General features: G+C 41.0%; 1 protein-coding gene across 1 annotated transcript in view; it reads left to right on the forward strand.

The window, feature by feature from the left end:
• Positions 1-20,400, forward strand: part of LOC118425661 (ATP-dependent RNA helicase DDX51-like) — a gene marked incomplete in the record, with an annotated part of 23,308 nt that extends 2,908 nt beyond the window's left edge. The window contains 11 exon segments of the mRNA XM_035834648.1: positions 1-1,460; positions 2,448-2,626; positions 3,312-3,420; positions 5,134-5,331; positions 5,670-5,861; positions 7,627-7,742; positions 8,414-8,530; positions 9,457-9,622; positions 18,298-18,432; positions 19,684-19,716; positions 19,750-20,400. Of these exon segments, the coding sequence (XP_035690541.1) occupies positions 1-1,460; positions 2,448-2,626; positions 3,312-3,420; positions 5,134-5,331; positions 5,670-5,861; positions 7,627-7,742; positions 8,414-8,530; positions 9,457-9,622; positions 18,298-18,432; positions 19,684-19,704 (2,693 nt within the window).
• Between the last annotated feature and the right edge of the window lie 259 nt (positions 20,401-20,659).

A 20,659-nucleotide genomic window follows, 5' to 3' on the forward strand; every position in this document is an offset into this window, starting at 1 on the left:
AAGAGGAGGATGTTGCCACCTACAACAGCAGTAGAGGTCTCCATGGCAACCAATCAGCCAATGACATTCTAGCAAGGCTCCACAGAGATGCCAGAGAACGCCAGAAGAAGTCCCAACAAAATATCCCCGGGTCGTCCCAATCTTCAGCTCACACAAGTGTAGACAAGAATTTAGCTGAGAAGGACAGATCAAAGAATGAGGCTTTGGAAGTGTCCCACAAAGGGATAAAGAAAAGAAAAAAAGAACAAGAAAAGAAAGAAGAAAGGAAGAGTGTATCAAGTGAAGAACTTCATTTAGGGTCTTCTGACAAAGATGATGGAATGGTGTCACCGAAGTTACAAAAGAGGAAACGAGAAGTGCAAGAGTCGTCTTCAAGTAAAAAGAAATTCAAGCCAAGTGGTAAAGAAGTTGAGGAGATGAAAAGAAAAGAAGCTGAGAAGGAATTGTCATCTTTGGGAGAAAAATCCCAAGTTTCAACTAAGAAGAAGACTAAAGACAAAAAGCAAACAAAGTCGGCAGAAACATCCACACCAAAAAGCTCAATCAAGGACAATGAGATGGCTAAAGTAAATGAACATGCAAGTCCTGAACCTATTGTCATAAAGAATGATTCAACAATGGTCAATGTACAAACCATGAAACGGACAAAAGTTAAAAGTTCAGAGGGGCTGAAGAGAAAGAAGAGCAACAAGCAGGTTGAAGAGATTACTGATATTGAAACAGAAGCATCACAAACAGGTCTTAAAAACACTACTATGGTCAAGAAGAAAAAGATACAGCCTGAAAAAGTTGATAAAACGGATGAAGCCAGTAGTGAAGAAACAACACCTGAGATTAAAAAAGTAAAAGCTAAAAAGGTAAAGAGTCATGAAAAGTCACCCCAAGCTGATCTTGTCACCATTAGTAAACAAAGTAAGAAAGCAAAGAGAGAAAATGCCAAAGGAGATGAATCTGAAACTGATGAAGAAGCTATCATCACCGAGGATACGAATTCTTCAACAGACAAAGCTGATTTTCTTGAAGCGGTCTTGGAAAAGATGTCACCAGCCAGACAGAAAGACGACAAAGCCCCCAATAAACAGAACAAGAAGCAAAAGAACCAAGAAGACGAGCTTGAAGCTTTCCAAGTCCTGGGAGAAGTCCAGAAAAGCAAGGCAGAGAAAGTCCACAGGAAGCTTCCTGATTGGCTGGCTGACCCGTCAGTCATAGAGAATGACATCCAATCAAATCTCGTCCCTGTTGAAGGCACCCCTTATGTTGGGGAGTTTCTTAGAAACAAACTGAAGGAAAACGGTGTGGAGAATTTGTTCCCGGTGCAACACCAGGTTATACCAGCTGTATTGGAGGATGCTGAGGATGGGACTATCATGGGGAGGGCAGGGTTCAGGCCAAGTGACATCTGTGTGTCAGCTCCTACAGGCAGTGGCAAAACCTTAGCCTTTGTCATACCTGTAGTCCAGGTATGAATATCTTATATTAGGTTTGACCCTTGTAGTGCCTAGTGGTAGATGGTAAGTTTCCTTTTTGTTCCAGGAGCATGGTATACAATGTTTTTATACAGGGAGGGGTTGCTAGCCTTTTAACTTTGAGATGCTCGAAGTGTGTTCTCAAACACAGGATCCCATTTTGCATCCCTACTGAAAGACTGATGCAGCCCCATATGATGAGATTCCCAACCCAGAATTGAACTGGTGTCTCTCAGTTACCAATTGAGCTACAGGGACATCCCACTACATTCTACAGACAGTCCAAAAAGTTCCGAAACTGGAATGATCAATCACTCAACTTTTCAATTTTATAGATAGAAATTTGTCATTATCCTATGTGTAGTTGCTTGCAGATACATGTATTACTGTTTTGAATTACAGTCAAACCTGTATTAGCGGCCACCTTTGCATAGCGGCCACCCGGCCATAGTGGCCACTTTTTGTCAGTCCCTTGGATTTTTCCCATTGACGTAAGCATTAAGAAATAGTCTATAGCGGCCACCTGTCCAACGCGGCCACGGCCACACGATTTCCGGTCCCGTAGATACTTAAACACTGCCTTTTGCAACCATACGGTGGCCTTATGTGACCTTGCGCCGAGTGTAGGATCGTAGTTTGTGAGGATTTGGAGTTCCTGACAGGACTCATTTTGGCGGTAGCGGAAGGTACACGTGCATGCCTTGAGTGTTAAAGTGCAAGACTTTGTCAGTGAATTTACCGATCAAGACAATGTTACTTGGTGAGAAAGATAAGTGGGAACTGAAATCATGTGCAACTTGCTCGTGGTCAATTTATCAACATTTCCTCTATAGTGGCCACCTGTCTATAGTGGCCACCTGTCTATAGTGGCCACCTGTCTATAGTGGCCATATTTCTCCAGTCCCTTGAGTGGCCGCTATAGACAGGTTTGACTGTACATGTAGTTCTTTATTTCTTAACCATTTATTTTCCTACTCCTAGGCTCTGTTACAAAGAGTGGTGTGTGAGGTTAGAGCGTTGGTTGTCTTACCAACCAAAGACCTGGCCGTACAGATCTACAAAGTGTTCAACCACTACACCAGCGGCTCAAGACTCAAAGTGGCCAACTGTTCTGGGCAGAAGAGTCTGGCAGCGGAGAGAAATGCACTGGTCAAAGAGAGGTAAACATGATAAGAAAGTTCATGGTTCTACGTGAACATGTACAAGGTCAGAGGTGAAGGCCCCTGTGAAATAAATGTCTGGACATTGTTCTGCAAAGCCAACCAATGAAATATTTCTGATACGTGGTGTACTTGCACTAATTGATACCTTCACCAGCAGGCTTTTAGCTAGGATTTTATAATAGGGAGTCCAAACTTATTGGAGAGTCGCGGTAAGTGATATTTGTAGGGGGGTCTGGGGGCATCCACCTTCATTCCATGGTGCAGAGTTTTTGATGATTTTAACTTAAAACAGTGCATTCTAAGGTATCCTAAGAGGCAAAAATACTGTTACAGATGTCACAGTAGAAGACTGTGACCACAGATGACCTGGTAGCATCCCTGGTCAATCAGAATTTCATGCTTGTCAGAGGATTTTCTCCCCAGTATAGGGTGTCCAGGGGCATCAAATTTCTTGATATTCTAAGAAAAGTGCGTCCAGATGATGCATTGACGCATGCCTGGCTAAAAGACTGTTCACCAGACTGTGGCAGGACAGAGCTGGAGGGACTGGTCACCATGTGTACAAATGTCTTTGAGTTGGAATAAACAGCAGTAGTTTGTCAGGGTAGACCACATAAAGGTTAAGATTATGAATTTCTTTGCAAATATTACTTTTCTAGTGTTGAGATTTTTTTTTCTGTAGCCACGGAGTGTATCAGAGTCTTGCAGACATAGTGGTGGCCACTCCAGGACGACTTGTGGACCACATCGAAAAGACTCCAGGTTTCAACCTTAGGCACCTCCGCTACCTGGTATGTTTTTTTCTTGTTCTTTGAAGAAAGAATGATCTAATTTCAATTGCTGAATATTCAATATGATGCATCCTTTCCTTTTCTATTCTACCAGCACTCTTAAATTAAACTTTTCAACATTGCACAATTAAGAGACATTTAGTTCATAAAGGCCTCACAAAAACAAATGATCAGCTCTGAAAAACTAATGGCTTGGACCAACTTTTTAGTGGCCAGAAATCTCATATACATGACATTGTATATATTATTTCAAGTTATGTATACATTTCCAAATGAAGCAAGGAAACTCTCTTAACCCTCATCCGACCGTTACATTTTTACGACGAATCTGACCGTATGGGGTCATTTTTGACCCCATTTTGCTTTGCTCATAGACATATTTCTGCTGGCTTATTTTGTCGTTTCTATGTATTTACTGTTTCACCAATCTATGAAAAATATTTTGACAAGTTTTGGTGTCAGTAGTGATTACTCATTATCATAATTTATGCAGAAAATGAGGAGAAACCATATTTGCTCCGAAAATCTACCATACTTAACCTACTTAAACAATGTTTTGTCTTATCGATTTCTTAACAAAGGTTTTGATGCTGCAATAATACTTATAGCATAATAATGCTATTTAACAAGAAAAAATACAATATTTGTGAAAAGTAACGAATTTATTACTTAATTATGCACCATATTCCGCCATCGAAACACACCCATACAATAACTCTTGTCTATTTTCCCGCAGAGATCTTTCTTGTAGGTTCCTTCTGCACATTCTTTTCATATATTGTTTCTTAATTAATTAGAAACATTTTCATTTTCATTAGCAAAGGTACTTAGTGCGTATTATCATAATTTATGCAGAATGTCGAAAAACTGTGTTTTACACTAAAATACTAAATTTCTTTCAAAATATTCGGTGTTTAATCATCTAAGCAACTATAACTTATTACTGTAATAGCACTGATGAGGAATGCCTGTTATTTCATTGAAATGTCTTGATATTTATGTATTTAATGATTCATAATTGGCTGGGGTCATTTTTGACCCCACCGAACCAGACACAAACTTTCAAGTATAGCTTATACAATAATGGACAAAACTCGGTGAAAAATTGGTAGATGTTGTAAGACATGTATACAAACAAATTCATGGAAGGAAGTTTTTCTCTGATGAAAAATGTTGCTATGACAGATAAAAATATACGCCTGGGGTCAAAAATGACCCCATACGGTCGGATGAGGGTTAAAAAAGCACTTTCAAGTAATTTGATTACACAAGACTGAAAGGAGCACAAGGATCAAAAAACTTTTTTCTGCATACCTGCACTGGTGCAGGTAGCATTGGAAATTACCTGCACCAGACAAATTTTACCTACACCCCTCTGAATTTAGGAAGTATGGATCATACCAAAATTGTTCAGGAACCATTGCTATTTTTTTTTTTCAATAAATGATAGGTGGTAACAGCCAATGCAGGTAATAACAATCCACATACACCTACATCATATGACATTTATGTATAAAACCCAGTACGTGGACCAGTGCAGGTTAGGTGCAGGTAGACACCAAAAATACCTGCACAGCTCCAATTTTACCTTCACTAAGCTGCATATGCAGGTGGTATTTTGAGCCCTGGAGGAATATGTCCAGTACTTTTTCTTGTCCAGGGAAATCTAGCCAATGGACTTGCCTAAATGCTGTCTTTCCTTCCTCTTATCAGGTGATAGATGAAGCAGATAGGATGCTGGACCAGATCAAACAGGACTGGCTCGCCAAGGTCACCAGGGCCGTGTATGAAGGTCAGGGGTCAACAGAGGAGAAGCCCGGTCTTCCCATGATGCTCTGGGCAGGTGTGCTTGGAGGCAGGACAGCCCCAGGGCCCCTGACGGCTGCTAATGCTGCCAGGATGTACCAACCGGTAGGAATCTTCACTAGTGGTGCAACCATTCTCCTATGCGGAGATCCAATGGCGCTAGCAAACCTCCTCTTGTCTGTACTCTGCTATCTCAACCGTCACAATCAGTTCCTGACCACGTTGCCTATAGATCTACAAATGTAAATGAGCTCACCCTTTATTTGTGAGATCCCTTATGAAAACTGAAAGGCCTATTCTCAGATTGTTCACCCACAAAAGTGGAACCCTCAGCCCAGTATAGCATAGCCAAGGTATTCTGTATAGGCTGAGGTCATTGGCTAGAGATACATGCAAGAAATGGTCTATTCATCTCTATATTTGCATATATTTGTGTTTTGCAGCTTCAGAAGCTCCTGTTCTCGGCCACCCTGTCTCAGAACCCCGAGAAGCTGCAGCAGCTGAACTTGTTCCACCCCAGACTCTTCACCTCTGTAGTCAGGCACAAGCAAAGGAAACAGGAGACAGCCTCGGCCGGGTCCTCGGAGGAGAAAGGAACATTTGTGGGCAAATTCACCACTCCTGCTGGACTTCAGGTGACTTTTTGATACAATGTAGTCAGACTTGATAGCGCAATGGCCGAGTGGGTAGATTATTCACAGGTTGCAGTCGGTAGGTCATGAGTTTGATCCTCGGCCTGAGTCATACCCAGAGGCGGCGGCAGCAAATTTCGTTTGGGGGGGGCGAACCTTTACTGACAGAATTTTGCCGCACATGTGGTGCCGAAGGCACTACCTGTCGCGCCGGAGGCGCGACCATCCTAGGGGGGTCCGGGGGCATGCTCCCCCGGGAAAATTTGAAATCTTGACCCTCTAAAACGCCATTTCCTGCGTTTTGACGGGCACATTTTGCTGCTAGACTAAGCTAACTTTGATGACAATTCTGTTAGAAAGACACATGGTTTTAGCGAGAGCGATGCCCCAAAAATATATTCACGATTTCGAGTGCGGAAGGTGCAAGCTGTAGCAAGGTTGGTCTGGGGAAATCTTAAAATCTGCACCCTCTGAAACCCCATTTTCTGTATTTTGAGGGACAAATTTTGCTGAGGGACTATGCTAAATCTAATGCCATTTTTGTCAAAGAAAGATGTTTGAGGGCGATGACCCACGCCTCAACAAACTTTCACCATGTCGTTGTGAGCGCCGGAGGTACAATTAGTCATCCGCGGCTAGGGAGGTCCGGAGAAAATTTTGAAATCTTGACCGCCTAAAACGTCATTTCCAGCATTTGAGGGCCACATTCTGCTTGTAAACTAAGCTAAGTACGATAGTAAAAATTCTATTAGTTTAAAAGGTTTTTGAGAGCGACGCTCCCGCAACATATTGTCCTGCGCCGACATGGCCAAAGACGCGGGCCGTCACAAGGGACTCTGGCGAAATTTTGAAATCGGGACTCTCTGAAACGTCATTTCTTGCGTTTTCAGGCGTAAATTTTGCCGTTAGACTAGCTTGATTTAAAGAAATTTCCATCATCAAAAAAATACACAAGGTTTCAGCTTGATTTTCTGGGGGGGCGACGCCCCCCCAACATATTTTTCGGGGGGGCAGCCGCCCCCCTTGCCCCCCCGGTGCCGCCGCCACTGATACCAAAGACTTTGAATATAGTTCATGCTGCTTTCTTTGCTTAACAGCACTCAGCATTTGGGAAAGGGTATGATACAGTCAAACCTGTATTGGCCACCACCTTTGCATAGCGACCACCTGGCCATTGCGGTCACTTTTTGACGGTCCCTTGGATTTTTCCCATTGACCTAAGCATCAAGGAATAGTCTATAGTGGCCACCTGTACAACGCAGCCACGGCCACACGATTTCCAGTTCCGTAGATACAGAACACGTGCCTATTGCGACCATACGGCGACCGTATGTCACCCTGTGCCAAGTTTAGAATTATAGTTTGGCGGTAACGAAATGTACACGTGCCTTGAACGTTAAAGCACAAGTCTTTGTCAGCAAATTTACCAACGTTGTGCATGGCAGTATCAATCATTTTCAGTAGATTTGACTATCATCTTGAACCGACATACAATGATATGCACAAAGTGACCACATTTCTCCAGTCCCTTGAGGGGCCGCTATAGACAGATTTGACTGTAGTTGAAAGGGTATCCTTCTAATCCTATGCTGGGATGTTAAGCTGTGGTACACTGTTCATTGAGCTTATCGTGCTAGGGGAATTTCCCCTGTACAATGAACCTGTAAATACTGTACAGAGTGTCCATATTCTCTCACAACCAGTGGAAGAATAGTTCTTCAGTCAGCTAAACTAGATCGAAATCACTTTTTAAAATTCTATATTGCAGGAGTACACAGTGAGCTGTACGGCAGCAGACAAACCTCTTGTGGTCCTACATCTCCTACTGAACCAGAAGTTCCAGCATGTTCTGTGTTTCACTGGTTCACTGGAATCCACACACAGGTAATCTATGTGCTGTATGCTCTCACAGTAAAACATTTAGTTGCCTGCATTTTATGTTGAAGTTAATACATGTAACAACAAATCTAAACAGACATTGGGAGTAGTTATTAAATAGAACTTGTGGGCATCCCCAGCTAGGGTAGAATCTAGCCTTCTTTGGACACTTCTAGCAGTGCTTCCCATATGGTTTAGTCGTTAGGATTTGGTGCTCTCACCGCCAAGGCCCTGAGAGGGGCGAAATTGAGAGGGGCGAGTAAGAACAGAGAAAAACAAACATGCCAACACCCGGGATCGAACCCGGGGCGGCGGATTACAAATTGTGACCGCTATCGCTGTCACCACAAAAGCTCTAGAGCCCTTGGGCAAGGACAGTAGACAGTATTTGAACACCACTGTTACACTAGCTTTGGCTTTGGCAACATGGGCTAAGGTTCTTGGGCGTGGAAACTCGGCATTAGAGAACTGTAGCCCATGCTAAAAATCGCAAACCAACATTACCCCCATAAGATTTAAGCCAGCACTGCTAGAAGAAGTCTGCAAAGGAGGCCAGAAAAAAAAAACTAGTTTCTGAAAAAAATGCTTTCTTCCTTATGCTCACTTTAGAATTAACACTGGTATATACTGCTTAAGTTTACTATATGGCATTCATAAATTTCCTAACATCCTCCCAGGCTGTACCTGCTTGCTAAGCTGTTTGGTGGTGTGACAGTCGCTGAGTTTTCTTCAAACCTACCTCCGGATAGAAGAACAAAGATCCTCACCAAATTCAGGACAGGCAAAATCCAGCTGTAAGTATTCATATTTTTGTTTAATTTGCGATTCTTTCGTGACTGTACATTTTAATCACTGTGCTTATATAATACATTTGCAACAGCCATCTCATGGTGTTGGTTTGTACTGAACAGTAGAAGCTATATATTATCCAGATTTATTTGATCCCCTCACACTAGGAAGGACCCTTCTCTGTTTGTTTGATAGGTGTGGTGTTTTTTTTACATGCTCAAGGTGTGGCTCTCCCAGGGCTCTCGCCAGCATCCGTTTTTCCGTCAATTGATGGAAATTTGCTGCGTGTGACGGAAAAATTTTAAAACCAATCCGTCAACCTTGACGGACAAAAATCCTTGGTGGAAGCTACAGGCGGCTTGGGGACGCCGTCCATGGCCGTAAAAGCCACACACTGTTTGTTTTGCTATTGTTATTATTGTTGACGAAGTGTGTCGGCGCCCTTTAGCATACGATAATCTCATTAAAAACCCATTTTTCAAGGTCTCAGTTCAGTCTTTCTAACTCATAGAAGAGTGTTTTCGCGATTTTTGCGACAATGAGAATTGGCTGACGGAAAAAAAATTCGAGCTGGCTAGAGCCCTGGGCTCTCCTGTGGACCTCCATTTGATGTCCTAAATGTGGGGCATCCCTAACTGAAGCTATGTTCTTCTCATTTTCATATGAGTGAAGTGAGGAAATTTGTGTTAAGTGCCTCCCCAAAAGACACAATGTGGGGGCATGTCAGGGTACTGTAAATGCAGAAACTTTTGCGGTGGTTTAATGTTCGCTGTTTTCTCGGTGGCCGCTTCACCGTGAACTTAAAACCACTACAGACATTTTTCCATGGCAGCAAGAGACTACAGTACTACTATCTTTAATGATCTCTTCTAAAGAAGTTGGGGCAATCTTTGTACTGTAGAAAAATTAACAGTTTTCTTCTTCTATCCAGTATTGTCTGTTCTGATGCCATGGCTCGCGGCATGGACGTAGAGGGCGTAGAAGTCGTGATCTCGTATGACGTCCCGCCGTACGTGAAGACGTACATCCACAGGGTGGGCCGGACAGCACGCGCCGGGAAGGAGGGGAGAGCTTTCTCATTGGTGCTTCAAGAAGAGGTGGGTCAATATATGCTTGGAAAGTGTTACATGTCAAGTTGTTGTGCTTCCATGTGAAGTACATTTAAGAAGCTCCATCTTAAGATTGGAATTCCGTTTTTCCCATTTTGAAATGTGCTAATATTTTCAATATAAAAGCACTTGGTGCAAAGTCTTTACATATGATTGACAAGTATGATGCACAGTTGTGAAATATGATAATAACTTTCATGAATATTCATTTTGAAAATTTTCTTCCTGCAGGAATTCCTGCAGGAATTCCTGCAGGAAGCGTTTTTCCTGCAGGAATTCCTGCAGGAAGCGTTTTTCCTGCAGGAATGCTGCAGGCAATCCTGCAGAAATTCCTGCAGGAGAAAGGTAAATTCCTGCAGGAAGAATGTTTCCTGCAGGAATTTCTGCAGAAATGGCCTTATAATTCATATCTAAATCAATGACACTAAGATAGGAGTGCTACACACCGGCAAAAAAGTATGCAACAAACGTTTTAGTAGTAGTTTCTCCTATTCATGCAACTTTTTCAACATATACATTTACATTTTGTACTACAGTTAAATGTAGAGTATAATCACACCCCGCGCAACATTTCTACCCCCAGTTCAACCTGTATGACCTCACAAGCGCCATGTTCTTGTTGACTGTCGACGCATCAAAAGCCAGCCAATTTCTCAACAGTTATCATATATAATATCAATGTCACTAAATCCTTCAAAATTATGAGGTAGTCTGGCAACATTTTGGAAGCACGACGTGTGCCCGACTCGGGGTGGTCGTGGTCGCAAGTTTGAGTTTAATCCGATTAAATGTGAACGCATTTTTTTAATCCAACAGAAAGCTTTAATCGGATTCCTCATTTAACTCACTTGTATTTTTTCATTTGAATATATGGGGTCCAAGTTGCCCATGACATGTTCAACAGTTGTGCCGACAGAGCCATTACGGCTGTTCACACATGGGTGTTTTCATCAAATGAAAACTGCTCTATTCGAATGCTCCTTCCATGCATGCAATGATATCTTGTAAATGCAGTACCAAGTTGAACGTGGCAAAGAATGAAAGCTCCTTGGTCAGCAACTTGAGATTTGTTTGATCTGGTTGGTCATATTTTGACCATCATAAGATTAACACTTGAATTTTTGTTCCAGAGAATATTTCATAAAGTTTAAAATTGGGCCTAAGAAAGCCAGGGGCTTGCTTCCTCTTGTTGAAAATTCAAGTAAGTATGCGCTATTGTAATGCGGGTTCAAAGTAAGGTCAGCTATTGTTCTATAGATATGCAAAGGATGCTGGTGTCCAATTATCAATTATCGAAGGACTAATTATTCCCCAGGTCCAAACATCCTGGCTACCTGTAGTGCTGAGGACCTAAGGCCTTCAGAAAGAATCCTGGAACTTGGGGGTACACTATTACAAGAAATTACAGACTGAAGAATTACAGAATTTCAGAAACCTAAGTTCACTTTTACACTAATCTATTTAAATATGAAATGGTTAAACCTAAAGGGTAAATCAAGGTTGTCTTTGTCAATTTAAAGGTAAACTATGAATAATTTTTCTTGAAGTTTTGTGAAAATTTGATGGTAATTGTGGACTCCACTTATAATAAGGTAATAAATAGACTGCTCAAACCAAGGAGGTTTAATATAGGCATCATGGAATGAAGTCAGCACCTCTGTGCCTAATTTCCAATCCAGCTGTGCCTTGCTCAATTTGCCCTTCAAGCTGCGTTACATTAAACAACTGCTCGCTATCAGACCCCCTTCTGTCAGTAATGACCATGGTAAAATCAGACCCGAGTGCTCGAAAATAAAAGCTGGACTGCTTCTAGTTGGGGGGGCTACTTTCAAAGTTGGTCATTTGGTCGTTTGATACCACTGTTGCACAGTGACTATGACTGCTTCCCAAAAAACCTGGTGCAGGATGAAGACCCAAAAAAAGTTTGCTTTTGCCCAACTAGTGTAACAGTGGGTTCAAGTAGTTCCTACCGTCCTTGCTAAGGAGCTCTGAGCTTTTGTGGCGACAGCGGTAGCGTACTGGATTTGTGATCCGGCTGCTGGTTTGAAGCCTGGGAGTTGGGATGTTGTTTTTTCTGTTCTACTCGCCCCTCTGGTTGTTTCACTGGTTGCCACACCAGATATCGAACCCTTTCTTGAGTGACAGATAAAGCTCCTTGGTTAATAACAAAGGACACAAAATATGCCAGGAAAGGAATATACACCGGTAAGCTTGTACGGGCTAGACGAGTTCGGCTTTTTTTTCCTTTCCCGGCATATATTCCTTTCCCGCAATATTCCCGGAGTTAAAAGTCGCGAATCGACCCCCCCCCCCCCGTCGAAAAAAAAAAACGCCAAGCTTCCCAGAGAGGCCGGTGAAGGAGGCTACTAGCCTGACTAAAATCGCGCTCCTAGCGGCCGGCCCTATAGTATTGCTGCTGCCCTAGGAGGGGTCATTAACCCCAGCCAGCGATAGATTGTGTAAACACAGGCTACTCAGCCTAAGGTGCATGCAAAAATGACTTTCAAGCCCTGTGATGCAAAAAAAAACAAGACAGTTTTAAACAGTTTGTATTTTGCCTTATGATGCAAACTGGTACCAAGGCTAAAACCAGTTCAGTTCAGAAAAAGGGATGCATGGTAATGTGACCTTTCCCACTGACACAGAAGAGGGTCTGCATGGGGGGTTCTTGGTAACGCTTAACGGTGAATTCAGGAGGCCCGGTAATGCTTAACGGTAAATTCAGAAGGTCCGGTAACGCTTAACGGTAAATTCAGGAGGGGTTACAAAGCATGACAGTAAACATTGACGTTCGTTCCTCTTTGTACGGCGCTAAACTAGGTTACCTCGATGGTTGAAAATATCAGACTAATGGCATTGTGAGAAGGAAAAGGTGCCCAGAGCCCGGAGGAATGACAGGGACAATGTCTGCTGTGTCTATGACGTTTGCTTCCCTGGGTCAGTGCTCCCACCAGAGGCGGCAACAGCAAGTTTCTTGTAGGCTGGGGGGGACTATTGCTGACAAAATTTTCAGCACATGGAGCGCCGAAGGCGCAACGCATCGTATGGGGGTAGGGGGTATGCTCCCTGGGAAATTTTTTAAAATCATGGCCCTCTGAAATGCTATTTCCTGCATTTTCCGGCAAATTTTGCTGACAGAATAATGAAATTTTCATCAAAATTACACATGGTTGTAGCAATTGACCTCCGGCCCCGACATATTTTTACCATTTCAAGCTCGGACGGCACGAGAAATTGCCAGACAAGTCCGGGGAAATTTAAAAGTCTGGACCGTCTGAAACGCCATTTACTGCATTTTGAAGGACAAATTTTGCTGGCCAACGAAGGTAAATCAAATGACATTTTATTAAAGAGAAAATTTTTTGGGCCAACGCCCCTGAAACATGTTTTCGCCAGGTCGTCGTGAGCACCAAAGCCACAAGCCGTTGCAAGGGAGGTCTGGAGAAACCTCATTTTCTGCATTCGATGAGAAAATTTTGCCGGAAACTATGCTAAGTTGGACACTGAAATCTGTTTGAGTGAAAAGGTTTTTTGGGAGGGGGAGGGGCGACGCTTCCGCAACATATTTTTACCCGAAGGGGCCGGGAGGCTCGGAGAAATTTTGAAATCTGGACCCTTTGAAACACCATTTCCTGCATTTTCAGGGGCTCTATCTGGCATTTGACTTTGTGGGTATAACTTGTTACGAAGAATTTCTTGGTAATGCTTAACGGTGAATTGGGGATAACAAGTAACGATTAACGTGGAATTAAAACGACCAATACGCTTCACGAAGAATATACCGATAACGCTTAACGGTGAATTAGAGTGGGTCGGTAACGATTAACGGTAAATTAAAATGGCTCGTAACACTTAACGGAAAAAGGCATGCAGGCCCTCACAGAAGTGCAACGTTCTTCACAACCTTACACTTCTGAAACACAAGAGAAAAATTTGTGCCTGGCTCCCAGGATTTTAACCTGGGCCCGCCAGCTCATGAACCCAACACATTTACCACTCAAGCTAAAAGTTGACAGAACAGACTAATTAGACTAGTCAGTTGGTGTCCTCCGAACCCTACTGTGTCATTTGCACTGTGCTTCTTTGTCTATCATGATCAGAATCTCCAAGCGGATCTTGCAGGCTGACAATACTATCTTATGCAACCGTAAGAAGCTACATTCTTTCATGGCCTTTCAAGTGCCTTCAAACACATCCTGTTTCAAAAAAATTTTTGATTCAGAAACATGGCCTAAATATAAGATTATTATCTAAAAACTTTTATTTTCCTGGGTGACGCCACAAAGTATGACGTCACATGCCTGGATGTAACCTGGATCCAAGCTTCAATGGTATATAATATTATATTATATTATGTAAAGTGAGAGGTTGGCTAAAGTGCAATGCAGAGCACTACCTAATTTACCATTTTTCTGAATTCTAAGATTTCCATTAGTTGGCAGTTCAAAACAAAAGTGTTGAGCCAGATCAAGGAGGTTGAAAGAGGGCCAGATCAAGTTGGTGAGATCAAGGAGCTTTTATTACTCCTTAATTTGCCGATCTGGTTTAACCATTCGAATCCTGTAATCTATCCCAGAAATGAATTTTCAGGTTTCTGCAATTTTGAAGTTCTTCTAGTTCTAATCTGGCTCAAAAGCAGTTCAGTATAGAAATATCTCAGCAAGAAGCAACCTCCTTGATCTCATGGAGGTGTTCTGAATCTTTCCATCCAGTGCTTTGGGACAGTCCCTGTGGGACTTGCTAATTCAACTTGCTAATTGGGAAGCATGCCTTAACAATAACTGACCTCCTTTGAACCTGCATAACAATGTGCATAATTACCAAAAAGAGGAAAGTGAGTGCCTTATATACAGGCCCATGTAATAGGATTTGGAAACTACAAATAATCTCTGGAACAAACTTTTGCCTGTTGTTTCTATATAATGAATCAATGACCTTGATTGTACATTTGTGCTCAAACAAGCTAAGTACAGATTGTAGCGCTAGTGATAATGTACAATTTTGATTAAAAAAAAGGTATCTTGTCACCTCTACAAATACTAATACATTCCAGTATTTACAAGTTCAACTTCTTCTCACCTCTTAGAACAGTTATAAATATAAGTACAGATGGAATCAATAATGTATGGTTGATCTAATTGCATGAGAAATATGAATTTTTTTCCGTGGTATTCAAGTATTGGAAATAGGGAACATATCTTGTATATTTTCAAAGAGGACGTTTCTTTTGTTGTTGTATAAAGTACAGTAAACAATAAAGTGACACTCATCCTCTATCTTATTCAAGTTACAGTATTGGCAAATTCTTTGTTCCAGAGGAATGCGGTTATGTCAGCCTTCTGGCTTATAATGAATCATACTGGTAAACAGCTTCATAGCGGGCTTCAAGTTTATTAATAGTCAAAAAGATAATGGTTCTTTGGACCAGATAAAGCCCAGGTTATCAATAAGTTTGGTTATCAAAAAGTTTGTTGTTATTTTGTGGGCCTTTCTGCTTTTCAACGCCTGGCTCTATAGTACAAAAATTGCTTGTATTTGCAAGATACTCCAGGACCCCAAATTTTACATATCAATACCCTCCGTGTTGGCAAACTTTCCTGGTTGATTTTGAAGAGTAGAAGGCCTGTGGTATATATTTTGATGTGATACTGATAGCCATTCTGGAATGGTAGCTTTATTCTGGCTATCAGTATCAGCCTTCAAACCCATCATCAGGAACTTTTTGTCTGAAACCAAGATAAAAGCCCCTTGCTTAAACACTTAGAGACCTAAGGTAGCCAAGACAAGAGTAAAAGATTACCAATTGAAAGGCAAATAGTAAAAAATTATATCTATTCCAAGGTTGCTGTAAAACCTAGGTTAGGTCAGTGAGATCAGAGAATTCTAAACTCCTTGGTGATCTACAAGGTAGTTAAATCTCTTTGGGTAAACTTTAGTCTTCTATGCAGTGTTAAATACTGACCTGTTCTATACACCAGTGGAGGCACTGAATAAGGCAGCTACCATTCACTTCAGTCTCTAATTACCTGTCATTATAAATCAATACACGCATTGTTGTTGCTGGCTTTAAACACCTTCATGTAGGTGCAAAGGAGATTATATAATGACTTCTCTAAAGATAGGTGAGAAAGGGGAGGGGAGGTGATAATATCACACTCTTGTGATAAAAAGGCCTTTGTCCCAATCTCAAGGATTTTAGAGCATGTAATTGTTCCAGATGAGGACAGGGTGTTGTTCTGATTGATCAATGTTCTGTGATCTGATCTGATCTGGTGACGGTTGATTATTATTTTCTATTGGGCACTTAGAACTTCATTAAACACAGCTGTCCAGTAGGTATCAAAAACCTAATAAATAAGATTCATTTAGCACCAGTGTTTAATGAATTTCTAGGTGTCCACGCACCCGGCTCGGGACACTTCTAATATTGTGTTACAGTGTCATAACTAACATAAAATATGACTGGTGAATGCCACCTGGCTATATGCTAATAAAGGATCAATGTTTTACCCTGAGGGGTGCATCATGAGATAAAGCCGCCAGTGGTTGGTTTCTATAACCCAAACACCAGCTATCAGCATGGCAAACAAGGCGGTTCATGTCATCTACTTTTCCACCAACTGAATGTATCATTTGATTTACTACAGTTTAGAATTCAGTAAATAGTTACTGGAAGTTCCGAAAATAATTTCATCAGGTTGGCACTGATAATAGGATAAAGGTTTTTACACAACATGTAACTAAAAGTACTGTACTTTCATTGTACAGTACTTTTCTTATGGACTCCAATGATTATCCTATTAGGGCACCCTACCCTTACAGTACATGTGCAATTTACAATAATTGAATTTATACTTTTAAGGGAAGCTTAGGCCTGTCATGAAATTTATGAATTTTGTGTTTATGTTCCTGACTTGCACCTACATGTACAATCAAATTGGCTTAGATACTAATAAACCCTAAGTGGTGATGTTAAAGAATTAAAGAAAAAAATGAAAGAAGTAACCATGCCCAAGCTTCTGTACTTCTGAAAAATATGAGTAGCCACTGAAGGAAATGCATTTTCTTGAAGTGAAGTTCATTCATAGGTCAGTTATTTCTAATGCCAGGCATCTCCAGCAACAGTCAATAAAACTAGGAAAACAAAACAATAAAAAATGCCTCCATTATATATCTGTTTTATATACATAGTTAAAGTCAAGTCTGAAACATCTAATGAAATCTAATGCATTGTTTAACAGTTTCAAAACAAAATTAAATGCATAAAGAATGCTTCCTGTCATTGTCAAGGCCATTCCTGCAGAAATTCCTGCAGGAAACATTCTTCCTGCAGGAATTTACCTTTCTCCTGCAGGAATTTCTGCAGGAATGCCTGCAGCATTCCTGCAGGAAAAACGCTTCCTGCAGGAATTCCTGCAGGAAAAACGCTTCCTGCAGGAATTCCTGCAGGAATTCCTGCAGGAAGAAAATTTTCAAAATGAATATTCATGAAAGTTATTATCATATTTCACAACTGTACATCATACTTGTCAATCATATGTAAAGACTTTGCACCAAGTGCTTTTATATTGAAAATATTAGCACATTTCAAAATGGGAAAAACGGAATTCCAATCTTAAGATGGAGCTTCTTATTTGTAGTTCCTTAGCCTTTTTGAGGCTGTAGGGGCGGTGAGTTGTTATCCACTGCAGGGCTCGAAATTCCTTTTTTGGGATTAGGTGCACTGGTGCACCCAGCTTAATAAATTGGGTGCACCAAAAAAAAGTTGGGTGCACCACTTGAATTTAAGTAGAATGTCAGAAAAACCTAATAACAAAACTTAGTTACATGCTATCAAATTCTTAAACAAGTGCCATGACAGACATTTTTATTATCTTTCTAACACTTAGATGTCAAGAATATGATGTATACTAGTATACTTTGATATCTTTAGCTACATAAACTGAAGAAAATATTTGGGTGCACAGCTTCAATTTAGGGTGCACATGCACCCAGTATTTCGAGCCCTGCACTGTGTCTAGGGCACCGCTTTTTACCTCCCCAACTGAAGTCAGGCATTCGTTTTTATGCCTGGTAGAGTGAGGAACGTCGTGTACAGTGCTTTGTCAACGACTTTTTTAAATGTCTACGTAGGAAATAAAACCCATGACTTCTAAACCTCGTGTACGTGTCTAGTCACAAGTAAAATTAAGTTGGTTTATAACACAAGGAAATATAAGTCATTTTACTTTCCAGCAACGTACGCATACCATGTCAGGGTTAAACAAGTTTTCTAAAATCCACTTGTCCTATCGGGCAAGCACATAAAAAATGTACTTGCCCGAACCAATTTTTCACTTGCCCAAAATTCAAATGTCACTGTTACTAGTATATGCATTTTCACTTCCAGCAATGGAATTCTCTGTAGACAATTGCTTGATGTCATGACTGTAAAAAGTAACAAGTATATCAAAATTGCACTAAAATCAATGGAAAAATCTTACTTGCCCGATCGGACAAGTGGGGTAGGACATGCACTTGCCCGAACAGCACTTTCACTTGCCCTGGACAATAGGGCTAGTGGACTTGTTTATCCCTGCCATGTAGAATATCACGATCGCTAGAAATCTGCCTAAATTGAAATTTTTATGATGATTTCTGAGCTTCTGATGTGACTTTTACAGGAGAAAAGATTCCGTCGGATGTTAAAACAGGCGGGAAAGGCAGAACCTCAGCCGTGGTCACTAACATCAGGAGACTTACAGCCTCTGGTGCCTAGGTACCAGAAAACATTGCAGAGGCTGCAGAAAAAGCTCAAGGTATGCACATAGAGAATTATGTCTACCTTGTACATGGTGAAAAAATAGGGGATGTCCCTGTAGCTCAACTGGTACATGAAACAGTGTCAGTTGAGATCCTGGTTTTTATTAGTTGGTAATAACACGGTTCAATTCTGGGTAGGGTATCTCGGTTGGGGCTGCACCCGTCTTGTAAGATGGATGTAAAATGGGGGGGGGGGGGGCGCATATTTGAGGAGGCGCCTGGAATGTTCAAGGAGGTGCTTCGAGGAAGGGCAAGCAACCCCTCCTTGTGAAAATATACTGTAAATGCTTTTAAGTTCACGGGGATTTAATTTCGTGGTAACGGGAAAATGGAGTGTTTGCGGCGGTTTCGAGTTCGCGGTAGGTGTGTCCTCACCGTGGCAGGTACCTCAAACATACTGTGACAATGTATAGTACATACAAGAAACAATAGAAGGGAAATGTCTGTGGTTTTTAGTTCGCGGTGAAGCGGCCACCGTGAAAACTGTGATTGTGAACATAAAACCACCGCGAACGTTTCTGCATTTACAGTACCCTGAAACAGCATGGAAACTCACTGCCCTTTAGTGTACCACTAGGCACTGCAAGGGTCTGAATGAAGGAAGTGGTGAAAATTTTGTACTTTGATGTCCAATGTGCAATGAATCTTGCTACTAGCATAAGATGTGTGTTCATTAGGCCACACCAATTTTACTTGTTGTTTCTCGGATTTTTTCAGAAAAATTGGGTCGGTCGAAAAAAAAAACTTTTGCAAAGTTGGGGGATAGTAGAAATCGAGAGGCTTACTCAAGTTATACAACAGAAATAACAGCATTTCAACATTTAGGGGGTCCCTGGTAGCAAAGTTCAAGTTTAATGAAAAATGATAAATGTACCATCCAAAATAGGGACGTATACCGTAGCTCCTAGAATTCGAGGCCCGTAGTTAATTTGAGAAAGGAGAGGCAGTGAAATTTTTTCTCAACACGAGGTGTGGCCATCAATTTGAAAAGTTTTTTTTTTTTCAAAGCGATAAAAAAAGGGTCGAGAAATCCGAGAAACAACAAATAAAATTCGTGTGACCTTAGGTGATTTAAAATTTTTGTGTGATACTGGTACTGGGTTGAATACATACTGGGTACATTTGAAAGTGCTGTGAGGAATGTGTAATTATAGTAACATTCACTATGTTATAGTCCTTAAGTTTTTATTGTGAAAGGAAATTATTACCATTTTTCTTAACTGTGAACTTTTCCTCTTTTTTTCTAGGTGGAAGCAAAGACAAAGTGACAAAAGAAAACTTGATGATGCAGTTCAGTTCAGTTCATCCTCATATGATGATGCAGACTCTTTCCATATACCGTAGAAGCCAGTTAATTGCACAATGGATTAACTCACACTTCTGTTAACTGCACGGAGTCCCAAATCTAAAACCGGTGTGGTCCAACTAGATAACTTCGCATTATTGCACCAGCCGGATAATTGCACGAAATTCACTGGCTGGCAATAGGCTGTGCAATTAAGCAGCTTCTACAGTACATGTAGCTGATCATGGCATGTACATAGAATCTTTTTGAACACAAGTTCATTATTTCAGTTTTTTTTTATAAATGCTCAGATTTTGCAAACTTCCTGCCAAAATAGTGCAGAACATCTTACGGTTTTCGTATGATTCTTTTTGTATTGTCAACATTTGATAATATTTTAAGTATTACATACTATTAGTAAGTCTAAACTTTTCTATAAAATTATGTAATGCATGTATAAGACATCCTTTTTGTTTGTTACTGTTAAAAAAATGTTGGGCATGATCACTTAGTATTGATGCATAACTCTTATTCTGAACTGCTTTCAAATGCATTGGTAATTTCAATAGGAAAATATTGGATACTAAAGTATCTGCAGCCGAATGTGCCTTTATGTAATTTTGTACTATTTTGTGTAATTGTTATGTTCTTATTATATAAAAGCACCATATTACTGTCATTTATCTGTCTTCAAATCCCTTAGTGTGACCATACTTTTCTTGTATTAATATTTATATAATGTAAAATTTGAGCTTTGTTGCAACACATTTAAGGATACACACCGTGAATTTTCAGTTGATCTCACTGACCTTCATCTGGTGTCTGTTTTCAAAAGGGGTCTCGCAAAGATAAGCTCATTAACATTTATAAGCAGGGAGCTCAGGAACTAAGGGTGCTGAGAAAGCAGGGCACATCCAGACAGGCAGTTTCGCTGTTGG

The sequence above is a fragment of the Branchiostoma floridae genome, chromosome 11, assembly GCF_000003815.2.
Source record: "Branchiostoma floridae strain S238N-H82 chromosome 11, Bfl_VNyyK, whole genome shotgun sequence".
Taxonomy (NCBI): Eukaryota; Metazoa; Chordata; class Leptocardii; order Amphioxiformes; family Branchiostomatidae; genus Branchiostoma; species Branchiostoma floridae.